The sequence below is a fragment of the Barbus barbus genome (assembly GCF_936440315.1).
Source record: "Barbus barbus genome assembly, chromosome: 44".
NCBI classification, from domain to species: Eukaryota; Metazoa; Chordata; class Actinopteri; order Cypriniformes; family Cyprinidae; genus Barbus; species Barbus barbus.
The window spans coordinates 14,043,424-14,056,593 of record NC_136722.1 but is presented as its reverse complement, the minus strand read 5'-3'; the positions used below and the strand labels follow the sequence as shown (position 1 = coordinate 14,056,593).

Genomic DNA, 13,170 nt, shown 5'->3' with positions numbered 1-13,170 from the left:
TCTGAAAATGTTTGTGACTGAAATAACATTAGGTGGGAGGTAAAACTATATTTCAATGCTTTTGACAACGGATGAAAAGCTTCTCTGTAAACGCAATACTTTTGCGAGAAAGCAAAAGCATTGACATATACTTTTTCCTATGATCTGGTTCATGTCCCTTAAAAAAAAAAAAAAAACACCCTTTTAATTACAGGTTCAAATTTAATTAATCATTCATTTTATCCTTTATTAATTAACTGTATTAATCCTTAATTATTCATTTTCAGTGCAATCTCAGTCTTTTGGAACCCTACTGTAATATATTTGAATAAAACTAACAGACTATCACAGTAAGAGTACGAACTGATGAAAGCTCTGAAAACAAATATGCTATTCACTCTGTGGGCAGAGAGCTGTATGAATCCATCACTCCATTAAACCTCTATGGCACTACATTAATTGTTTCATGCATAGAAGAGTGAAAAAATCATTTTCACAATAGCATTCAGCCCACATTATCTCAGTCTAAAAAACATCCCCACAGTACAGGACCCTGGTAGAGTTTCACAATACAAATGTTACTGTAGTGACAACGCCAGCTCAGTCTGGCTTAATTACACAGAGGTGGAATTAGTGACCTGATTTATCCTGTCATTTCACTTAATAAGGCACTTGTTCTAGTGGAGGGGAATGCGGTAAACGAGTGCAGTGAAGCACAGCTGATACAAATAATGATTAGGAACAAGCTTCATAAATGGAAACATTCAATTTACTAATTTCTGCTCCTGTCATGCAGAAGAGATTGTCTCTCAGATGGGGTCTGACCAGGGTTCAAATCATTAGACTGTTTCAAACAATGAATCTGAGGCTGCGTTACTAAAATGAAAGTGAGAACGTATTGCTTCAGATGAATGCAATTCAATGAAACTATGTAAGCCCTTGCGTGGGTTGGTATGGAGACATGAAGCCTTGTTAGACTGAACTAAAGTTGTGCTGCTGCCGCGTTCCTGTGGGATGAGAAACTCTCCACAATGCCCTCCTGGCAGAACAGACTGTATCCACAGAATCAAGACCACAAAACCAAAGCTGAGAATGAAGTAATATGGAATAACCATGATGTAAATAGCTTGAAATTACACAGACCACAGGGGCCACAAGGAGTCAACTGGCTGTAAATGTGAAAGCCATCCAACAGGAATGGAGGAAGGATGAATGGTGACCTGAAAAGTTAACCAAACAAAACACTGCAAATAGGTCAGTATAATGGGTGATACATCTCATTCTCAATCGGTTGCTGACAGACACCTCAATATTCCTCAAAATGCACATGGCAAATCTGTGTTTTAAGTATGAATGATTTGGGAAGTGTTATGTAGTAAAGTGGGAAGTGTGGTGAGCGCAGATTCACTGATCACAGGTCAGCTGGTGGTTTAGTAGATGCAGCTTTTACAGATGGCATTGATACACAATACTCATTAAACAGTGATCTCTCTGCCTTCCCTCTTGTATTTTCATATATACATTTATTTACATAAGACAAGCAAAGCCTGCAAAATCAAATTTTCCTGAACTTGCTTTTTGTAGCCAGGTTTTATTACCTTCCCTCCAACAAGGCTTAGAGTATAAACAAGTAAACACTGACATTGACTACTGTAATCAGTTGTAAAAACATTAAATAACTAAATATTATTATTATTATTATTATTACAATAATTAGTTTACATTTTAAGTTTTGGAACTGACAATGATAATTCTAATTGATGCAAGAGCTACCAGATAATTAAAAAAAGGGAAGAAAGTGCTGTTTCAGACATGATCTACTTTTGAATTAGAATTGCAAATTCCTTGAGAAAATGGTTCAGTGACTCTACTGGTTTAATGATGCAAGCTTCAAAAAAAAAAAAAAAAAGAACAGATCTCTAAAAACTCTAAAGTAGTCTTCTTGGTTAGTAGAATCAAAAGATTTAAGTCACTGGGATTAATCCAAATAAATGAAAATCATGCAAGCTAAATTCTGCAGCCAGGTTTTTTTTGTTGTTTTTTTTTTTTTTTTTTTGAGCCAGTCATCATTCTGGAGCTGCTGCAAATAAAGTCATTACAACATTAATATCTGATGCCACCACAAGAACAGTGGGATTGACTCTCAGCCCTTAATCAAAACTAAAGTAGGCACTTTAGGGGCTGCAAAAGTGTCAAACGTTCTGAGTAAACTGTACATCTGAGCATTTAGGTCCCTTGAATGTCTTTGACTGGATCCCTGCAGTGAGAGTGTGTTGATGGGGATGTTTATGAATTTAAGGAAAGAAGAGAGATGTGGAGCGTAGGAGTTAGATGGAAACGGAAAGGGAGGAGGGTATAAAAAAAGAGAGAGAACAAGGGGGTTACGCTTTATAATATGTTGCTTGTGTGTAAAGGGAATGGGAGTCCCACACTGGGGCTTTATCATCTCTATAATCAGTCACAATAACCATTCCCAGAATCCACCTTTGCCTAATCCACCTAATTTCCCAGCAGCTTTGACACTCTCCCAGATGTCCTCCACCGTCTGTCTGCAGTGCCTGAAGACTGACAGCTAAGGAGAGCCTCGCTTTTCTAGTGTGAGGTTATGAGGGAAAAACAGCATTTTGTTCCAGAAGAAGGAAGGCGGTGGTCATTATACAGAGCAGCTGCCATTTCCTTCCTTTATGTCAAATTGCAGAACAGGTGTTGAAAACAGCCCTGCTGTGCTTCAACACGTGTGCAGGGATATTGAAGCTCTGTATCCCCTGCTCATGGAGTTTGGGATTTGCAGATTCGTGTCTTGAATGACAAAGCAAGTTTTGGACTAGAGCTGTTAGTTAGAGTGACCAGACGTCCCCATTATCTGGAGACAGTCCTGGTTTTTAGTGTCTTCTCTCCGAAAATGTCAGCAAGTTCAAAACAGACCACAAATACACAAAAAAAAAATGCCCAACTAAAATGTACTTGTATTGTAGTGATTAGTTTTACCAACAGAGGGCAAGCTACGCTGATTACTTGGTCATGCGCCACTGCTTTAAAAATCAAGAGCGTAAACTGTATGAGAGCAGAACAGTATTATCATCAATTATTAAAAGAGACTCTGTCATGGGTTTCAGTGTACACAGGACACTGGGGTATAAAAACTCTATAAACACTCTATAAAAACACCATAACAAGGGCTAACAAGATGAGAATACTGATAGGCAACTATGGAAACAGACAAAAATAAGGAAACAAACAAGATTGGCAACAAAGTTATGTACACGTAGATGCCACATTCGAAAGCTCCAGACACGTCGATGCGTCCGCCATCTTGGAAGGGTCAATGTGTCATCACTTACAATAAATACTTGGTTGCAGTTCTGTTGTTTAAATTATTTACTTGCTGCTAGGAAGGAATAGTTCGTTTCCTACCTATTTCTACTCTGCATTTTCGTTGAGGTTTTTATGTTTGTTGCACTTACTGGTAATTAGAATAATTTGTGCCTCAGCTGAGAACGAGCCTGTGTGATTGTGCGAAGTGTTAGTTTCGTCTTGAGCTATTAGCAGTCCTTTAACATTATTGGCTGGGCTGATCAGAAGCCGGCCACAGCGACTGTTAAAGTATTTAAACTGCTCGGTCGCTGTTATAAGTTGGGAAAGCAGATTAGTCAAAAGAAGAGACGGACAGCAGCTCGCGTAAGTGTTTTGAATACTTGGTCGCAGTTCTGTTGTTTAAATTATTTACTTGCTGCTAGGAAGGAATAGTTAGTTTCCTACCTATTTCTACTCTGCATTTTTCGTTGAGACTTTTTCCTGCACAACTTTAACCAAGCAACGACACCGAGCACACACTTAAGTATCATTTTTTTCTTCCCTATCTTCTATCACTTTCCTATCCCCTATCCTTCCACCTCTATCATGTGTTTCCAAACCATTCTGGTTCTCTCTCAACCTCGCTCTAAAAACACACGCAGAAGGCTATGTAACCCTGCTAAGCTGCGCCCTATCTCTACATCTTCCACTGCACCTCTTTCTTTCTCTGTGGGTCTTTGGAATTGCCAGTCAGCTGTCAACAAAGCCGACTTAATTTCTGCTTTTTCCTTACAATCCACACTCAGCATCCTGGGCTTGACTGAGACCTGGATTCGTCCAGAAGACTCAGCAACCCCAGCTGCTCTCTCTCACAATTTCTCTTTCTCTCATACCCCAAGGCAAGTTGGCCGGGATGGGGGCACTGGTCTGCTCATTTCAAACGACTGGAAATACTTAACCCACTCTTCCCTAGGCAATCTCAACTCATTTGAATCTCATGCCATTACTGTAACAGCTCCTATAAAACTCCAGATTGTGGTAATCTACCGTCCCCCTGGCCAAATTCTAGCCACCTTCCTAGAGGAGCTGGACGGACTGCTGTCCTCTTTCATGGAGGATGGCACTCCACTCTTAGTCTTCGGCGATTTCAACATTCACCTAGACAGGCCTTATGCTACAGACTTCCATTCACTCCTAGCTTCATTTGATCTCAAACGCCTCACCACTACTAGCACACACAAATCAGGCAACCAACTTGACTTAATTTACACACGCAATTGTACTACAGATAACATTCTGGTACAACCACTACATATCTCTGACCATTTCTTCATTACATTTTGCTACCCAGGTGCCACCATCTCCCTTACCGGTTACTTTCAGACGCAACCTACGCTCCCTTTCCCCCTCCCTTCTTTCCTCTGTAGTATCCTCCTCTCTTCCCTCGCCTACCCATTTCTCATCTCTGGATGCGAATGCAGCTACTGACACTTTATGCTCTACCTTAACCTTTTGTCTAGACAACATCTGTCCTCTCTCCTCCAGGCCAGCACGGGCTGCCCCTTCTAACCCCTGGTTAGCCGATGTTCTTCGTGAGAATCAGACCAAACTCAGAGTGGCAGAGAGAAAATGGCGCAAATCAAACGATCCGTCGGACCTGAGTAGGTATCAGTCTTTGCTTTCATCTTTCTCTACTGAAGTCCACACTGCCAAAACCTCACATTTCCACAACAAGATCAACAGCGCTCCAGACATGCGTAATCTCTTCAGAACATTTAATTCTCTCCTCTGTCCCCCTCCTCCACCTCCCACCACTTCGATAACAGCTGTCGACTTTGCCACTTTTTTCACAGACAAAACTAGAACAATCAGTAACCAGTTCTCAACTCCACACACACACAGGACCTCCAATCAACCACATCCACTGCTCTAACTCCCATCTTCTCCTTCTGTCCCCTCACCGAGGTAGAAGTATCCAAACTTGCGATAATCCAAAATCCTATGGCTTTTTGTCGAGGGAACGTGTTTCATGCTGACAGCCGATCCACCTACAAAGTGACATCTACCTATACATATCTATAGTGGTAATGCAACAAGTGAAACGAACTATACACAGGAAATAAACACAGAAACTATGGGAACAAAACAAGATGGCACCGCGCATGGCAGCCATTGTACTTGGCCCTCCAGTTGTTTTAGTGTTTTTGTTAGTTTTTCCTGTTTTTTGTTTGTCAAACACGATCAGTTTCACCAGGGAAGAACTGCTGAACATTCGGCAGAACACACCACAAAGTTCAGATCTAGAAACGCTTCTCATCAACTGTAAACATTTCCACTTGCCGTGGGAGATCTGCTCGCTCATTCATGTGAGCTCAGCTTTACAGAAACTCGCTGATCAGATCACAGACACAGAACAACAACACCCAGACTCTGTTTTAATCATTCTAGGGGACTTTAATAAAGCAAATCTCTCCCATGAACTGCCAAAATACAGACAGCATGTTACATGGCCCACCAGAGACAGTAATATACTGGATCACTGTTACACAACAATAAAGGATGCATATCACTCTGTTCCACAGGCATTAGGACTCTCTGATCACTGTTTGGTTCATCTTATTACGACCTACAGGCAGAAACTGAAATCAGTTAAACCTGTATTAAGGACTGTAAAGAGATGGACTAATGAGACAGAGTAGGTTTTACAAGCCTGTCTCGAACTTACTGATTGGAGAGCAAATGATCTGGACGAGCTCACAGAGACTGTAACATCTTGTATCAGTTTCTGTGAGGATATGTGCATTCCTACCAGGACTCATTTAACTTATAACAATGACAAACCATGGTTCACTGCTAAACTCAGACAGCTCTGTCAGGCCAAAAAAGATGCTTACAGGAATGGGGACATAATCTTGTATAAAAAGGCCAAATACACATTGGAAAAGGAGATCAGAGTGGCAAAGAGGAATTATTCCGATAAGCTAAGGATCCAATTCTCTTCCAGTACTGACCAGCTGGCCCCAATCTTCACACAGATCTTCAACAGATCACTGGAGCTGTGTGAAGTCCCCTCATGCTTCAAACTCTCCAACATCATTCCCATCCCAAAGAAACCCAAGATAACAGGACTTAATGACTACAGACCTGTGGCTCTAACACCTGTGGTCATGAAGTCATTTGAAAAACTGGTTTTGGCTTATCTGAAGGACATCACTGGACCTTTACTGTCAGTGTATCAACAGCTTCCTGACAGACAGGCAGCAGCTAGTGAGGCTGGGAAAATACACATCCAGCCCCCATACGATCAGCACAGGAGCTCCTCAGGGCTGTGTTCTCTCCCCACTGCTCTTCTCCCTCTACACCAAGGACTGCACATCTAAAGACCCCTCTGTCAAGCACCTGAAGTTTGCAGATGACACCACACTGATCGGCCTCATCCAGGACGGTAACGAGTCTGCTTACAGACAGGAGGTTAAGGAGCTGGCTGTCTGGTGCAGTCTTAACAACCTGGAGCTCAACACGCTCAAAACAGTGGCGATGATCGTGGACTTCAGGAGAAACCCCTCTGCACTCCCCCCACTCACCATCTCGAACAGCACTGTGACTGCAGTGGAGTCATTCAGATTTCTGGGCACCGCAATTTCTCAAGGCCTAAAGTGGGACAATCACATTGCGTCCATTGTCGAAAAGGCCCAGCAGAGGTTGTACTTCCTTCGCCAGCTGAGGAAGTTCAACCTGCCACAGGAGCTGCTGAAACAGTTCTACTCTGTCATCATTGAATCCATCCTCTGCACTTCTATAACTGTCTGGTTCAGCTCAGCTACCAAATCTGACCTCAGAAGACTATGGAGGGTAATCCGTACTGCTGAGCGAATCATTGGTACAACCCTCCCCACTCTCCAAGAGCTGTACTCATCCAGAGTGAGCAAAAGGGCTGGCAAAATCCCCCCTCACATCCAGCACACTCCCTCTTTGAACTTTTACCGTCTGGTCGATGCTACAGAGCTCTGAGCACCAGAACGACCAGACATAGGAACAGTTTCTTCCCTCAGGCAATCCATCTCATGAACATTTGAACTCTTAACAATAAACATGAAACACTATCATACTTTTAATTTTTTATTTAACACACACTTATTACATTTCAAATTTGCATCTAACATACATGTACATACTGAATTCTCTATTTTGTATATTTTGTTTTTGCTATTTTGCATATTGTCCATTTTGTATATTTGTACATTATTTTTTTATTATTTGTGTCATATCCTGTTGCTGTCACTCTGTCGCACTGTGGAGCTACTGTCACTAAAACAAATTCCTCTAATGTGTAAACATACCTGGCAATAAAGCTAATTCTGATTCTGATTCTGAAAACTATACTTCAAAATAAGAGTCCAAAACACAAAGCCAGACAATAACTACACTCTGACTTAATTTCACAATTAGTTGTTGGCTGTGTGTTTTTGGTTCATTAAGAACCATTCATTTAGGAACAAGTGTGCCGCACACATCCTAAAAAGTGAAGCAAAATCATGTCTATCGCCATCTAGTGGCTGGCTGTAGTATAGGTCATAAACCCTGCCCTCTCCATGTAAACAAATGGGATGCAAGTCAAACTAAAATATCAAATTACACTTCAAATTATTATTATTATTTTTTTCTAAAGATGGTTTACATAATTTTGGGTAGCTCTTATCACGCAGATGTAGGTTTAAGTGTTTGTTTTTCTAATAAGTTTGCTTTTTATTACATATTTGATGTTATAAAAATGCCCACCTCATAATCATTACTGCGCAGACTCGGGTTCCAAATGACATCATATTCGTAAGATGACAGTGGCCTTGTTTTGGTTTCACTTTTCTATAGTGGAAGGAAGTTTATGTCTATGTTCAGGAGTACGAATACGCTGGTTGTAAGAGTAATAAGAGTAATTAGCTTGGGAATCAAAGTACACTGATCGCTCTGTGTGTTTCTGATTAAAAATAATTAGTTCATAAAGTACTATTGGAAGTACTTTACCTTTCAAAAGTTTGGGGCTGGTACGATTTATTAAAGAAACAAGTACTTTTCTTCAGCAAAGATGCATTAAATTTATCAAAATTGAGAGCTGAATGTAAAACAGAAATAAACTCTGTCATTTAGTATTTTAGTGCAGTATTACGTCAGCATCAGCGGATGAATTCACATGCAAAAAATATCAACAAAGCGTTTCTCAAATGAAACAAATAAAATTCAATCCTCAACATCCCCACATCCTAAACATGCCCTATAATAAATATATTCAGTAAAAATCAATCCACTGCTTAATGTTTTGTTATAAAAACTACAATCATCTAGCATCAACTGTAATGAACTGTTCAAAAGTCTAAACATACGTAATGAACAGCAGAAGTCCAACGGCACAATGCTAAAGGAAAATGTGTTTACTCTTGTAATGATTCATCCTGACGAGGACTAAGGCTAGAGATCACAGCAGCCCATTGCCTTCGTCCTTTGTAATGAAAGTCTCTGGCAATGCTTGTATAGCTATGTGCACTGGGGACGCCTGCGCTATCGACCCGAGTCTCCATAATTTACTGTAATCAAGTGAGAGAATATTTTAATGGAATGAAGTCTCTTCTGTCAGCCGGCTTCTGAATATGATTTATTATTTAAAATCTGATCCTTTCTAATTAGCCGCATTCTCTGCGGCCAGCCTCTGCCCTCCACTCAAACAGCAGCCAATTAAAATCACCCTGGTAACGTCTTTAAAGGGTCGAGGAGCTGCAATTGCTTTTTTTAAAGATACAGCTGTGTGATGCAGACACATTCAAAGAACTTTTCCCCTCCAGGGATTTATGCGGGGTTACCGGAGGCTACGGCATTCTTTGATTAGAAAATCTGACAAAATATCTCAGCTTTATGGAGATATTGAGAGAAAGTACATTATACAGTATGGCATATGCTTTATTAAACTCTGGCTCACTTTATTATTTATTAATTATTTTTCTATATAAATAAACTCCCTTATCTTCCAGAACAAATTAGAATGTGATGGGCTGTCATGATCTTTCCTTTCAACAACTTAAGAGGAAGTAAAAATTCAGAGAAACACTCTCATACAAATACAATGAAAGTGGATGGGACCGTGGGATGTCAAATCTCCAAAACAACAAAAATGCACCATAAAGGATCAAAAATAATAATCCATGACACGTGCACTATATTATAGTATTCTGAAGTATTCTGAAGTCACACTGTACAAAATGATCATTTTAAAAGTAAAAGACTGTAAAATGCTACAGAAAAAAACATTACTTTATAGGTGGAACATTATGATAGATCTGTAATGGGAGGTTTCAAGTAATTTTCATGAAGTAATCTCATAATTTACAGCATAAAACCATAAATTGACAAAAACTTTGTTTATTTTAGTGTCGTGTTAAAATGATGGTGTTTTGCATAACATTATTCAGCTTCTATATATTAGTATTTACCTCAGTTTGTGGAAAAGCTACATGTGCTGAGCTTTGATTAATCATGCGTCTTTCTCTTTACCACCTATATTTTTAAGGTGGTTGTCAGTATATTATAAAGGTAAAAATATACCAAATTACTAAAATCTTTTATTTCTGTTGACACAATATATGTTTTTAATGTAAATTTAAGGGAAATATGTCTTAGCATGTAAAACCTGATATAAAATTTTAATATATATATTTTTTACAATAAAGTTCTGGCAACCACAGCGGATATTTGTTTTTCTAATTTTCACTTTATATTTATTTACTTACTTTATTTTTTTATAATGCATACTGTATAAAACGTTATATATATATATATATATATATATATATAACATTTTATTTAAAAAACTAAAACGTTATACATATATAATATTTTATTTAAAAAAAAAATAATAATTACATTTTTTTTTTTTTTGCTCTAAAAACCAGATGGCCATGATTTTCATTGAATGGAAAAGAACAGCCTGGACAATTTGCTAAATATCACCTTTTGTGTTCAAAGGAAAGTAAGTCTTAAGGGTTTTGAAAGACAAGCATATTCTACCATTTGTTTGCAGATCTATTTTTGGTATCTAATCCGATGAAATACATAAGTGTGTCTCACCTTCCAACAGGGCTGTTGTCTTTGCTCACCCAACCCTCAGTTTTGGCTCTTGGGATGGGGGGCTGAAGCATCTCAGCCGCAAGGGGGTCCGAATCTTCCTCCTCACGACCCACCCACTCACCCACCACTCGCGGCCTCAGTATGGAGTTATACGCCCAAGGGTCCTTTGAAAAGGAGGCCAATGTGTGACGAACAGAAAAGGAGAGAGGAACAGAGAGAGACATAAACATAAACATTAAACATGGTTATGCAAAGGAGTAATCAATTACAGAGGTGATAATTAAAAGGACTGATGTTGAAGTATGACTCATTATCTAAGCTACTTGTGTGGCCAGTCATTTTTACGGTGAATAGATTTTAATAATGGAGGATACGCATGGTGAGCAGTAATAAAAAATTCAGCTCTGACATTACATTTTTGCAGTAGTTTATCAGCAACAGGCAATTATGAGAAAATGTCCTCTATAACAGTGGTACAGGAAGAAATTCACTTGCACTAATAGCTAAATGTTTTAATATTCATTTGAAATACCAAATTGGGAACAGAGGGAAGCCTGAGCAAACAGACAAAAAGACACAGGCTATTAAAGTTTAAAAACTGTACTGTATTCTGAGAAATATGACTAAGGTAGACGTTTTAGCTGGATTCTCTCTTCCTCTTTTTGATTTCTTTCTTTTTTTGATTTGAGTCTACACAAACCACAAACAAACTAGGCTTTTCTTCATCTCCTAAACAAATCCATAACAGTATTTGATTTCTATTACTGCAAGATAGCATATCAAATAAAAAGAAATAAATAGCATCATACCAGGTCAAAGTCATCAGAAACAGCAATGCCTGTGCAAAGGAAATAATTCACAAATCAACGTCTTCAGAAAATAGTTTATAGGACACTCTAAATTAGAGGTTCTCAATTGGTTTTCAGGACTCAGAAGGTACAACACAGTGCCTTGAGTATATTTTTTAATATGTAGTTGATAAGCCTATTTATTTAGTTTATTTAAAGCATTTTATTATTTGCTTCTGGCATTGCTTTTTTCCTGCTGTCAGAACGGTCCTTAAACTCATTTTGGGGTCATGACCCACCAGTTGAGAACCACTGACCTAGACAGCCTTTAGCTGCAACACAATGAGTTTATTTTAGAATATTTTTTTTTTTAAATAGAGAAATTTCACAGTTGCACAGTTTATTCCTTAAGGGTATAGTTCACCCAATAATGAAAATTCTGTCATTAATTACACACCCACATGTCATTCCAAACCTGTAAGATCTTCATCTTTGGAACACAAATTAAGACATTTATTAATTTTCTTCCATGTCAGTCTCTGCAACGAAAATTAATCGTTGAATTAAGTCTTTGTTTTGATTCACTAAAAATGGTTTTTAAGTGCACAAAAAGGATTCCCGTAGCTTTGCAACTTTACAGTTGAACCACTGATGTCACATGGACTATTTTTACAGTGTCCTTACTACCTTTCTGGGCCATAAAACGTTTCAGTTGTGTCAGGAGAGTCAGAAAGCTCTCAGATTTCATCAAAATATCTTAAAGGGATCCCCGGGTATTAAGACATGTATAGCTTAATATAACGTAAATTATGTCTCTTACTGAAATATGTAGTAGAAAACCCATGAAAGATGTTATTTAAAAAAATTGACAATTTTTGGACTATGGGGGTCGCCATTATTTTATGTGCACAGTAGATTCTGCGTTGATTATGTCAAATGGTTGCACTCTGTGAGCTACTGGCACTTTTCAATTTGTAATTTGCTTTGCTTTTCAGTCGAAGGGCAACAAGAGAAGAGACTTCACTGCTTTCCTAGCGATAAGAAGAGGAGAAAAGAATGGGAAGATACCTGTGGACGAATAAAACTTCCTAAAGACCCGCTTCTTTGTTCTCTCCACTTTAGCCCTGATGCTTTTGAGGCTTTTAGTAGACCACAGCTACTGAAAGAGCTTACAAACGACTGAGACAAGAAATGCTATGCCATCCTGTTAGGATGTAAACATGCCGACGCTAATCATGATGCTGTGGCTACTGGAGTTTCTCAGCACGGATTTCCCTTGAGATCCAGAGACGTTTATACTCCTTGTGAGGAAAAATCGATGGTACGGCATTTGGTTTAAGCTTATGCCAGGGGTCAGCAACCAGTGGCTCCCGAGCCGCATGCGGCTCTTTCATCCCCCTGCAGTGGCTCCCTGTAGCATGGGTGTACAATGCGCTGGAGGGAGGTGTCCCCTCCGACTTTTAATAAAACCTAAACTTTTCCCCTTAACTTTTTGACGGGCAAGTGTGTTCACGTAGAGGTTTTCAAGGGCCAATGTGAATAAATCTAGATTTAATTTAAAAGAGACAAGATAGTCATGTCATTTTGGATACAACATCACGGAGTGCTGAACAGTCTCATGCGCTGTATGTTTCATTCATACTTGAAGCCGGAGGGCGCTCTCGTGCAGAAACTCATATAATAATAACTTATGAAGTGGCAGAAAATCCCTAATATGGACAAAGGCATCCCGCTATTGCAGTTGCTAAGCTGAATAACAAGCATAAACCTTAACTGATATAACGTGAAGACAATAAATGATCGCAACAATGTATGGTTTATGTGAGGGCCGGCGCCAATGGGGGGCATTCGTGGGCCATGCCCCCCCAAACGAGTTACTGTGCCCCCCACTTTCCATCGATAAAATAGCGCACATTAAGAAAGCGATTGCTCGCTTTAGCGAGCGTCAGTAACTGCACACGATCACATGCATGCTTCCCACCCGAACCCCCCTCCC

General features: G+C 39.3%; 1 protein-coding gene across 1 annotated transcript in view; it reads right to left on the bottom strand.

The window, feature by feature from the left end:
• LOC306863288 (uncharacterized protein C8orf34 homolog) overlaps positions 1-13,170 on the bottom strand; it is a gene marked incomplete at its 3' end in the record, with an annotated part of 130,502 nt that overhangs the window by 83,931 nt on the left and 33,401 nt on the right. The window contains exons 5-6 of the mRNA XM_079406537.1: positions 11,196-11,224; positions 10,387-10,550 (exon numbers count right to left, since the gene is read on the bottom strand). Coding sequence (XP_079262663.1) covers positions 10,387-10,550; positions 11,196-11,224 — 193 coding nt within the window. The remainder of the gene's footprint in view (positions 1-10,386; positions 10,551-11,195; positions 11,225-13,170) is intronic.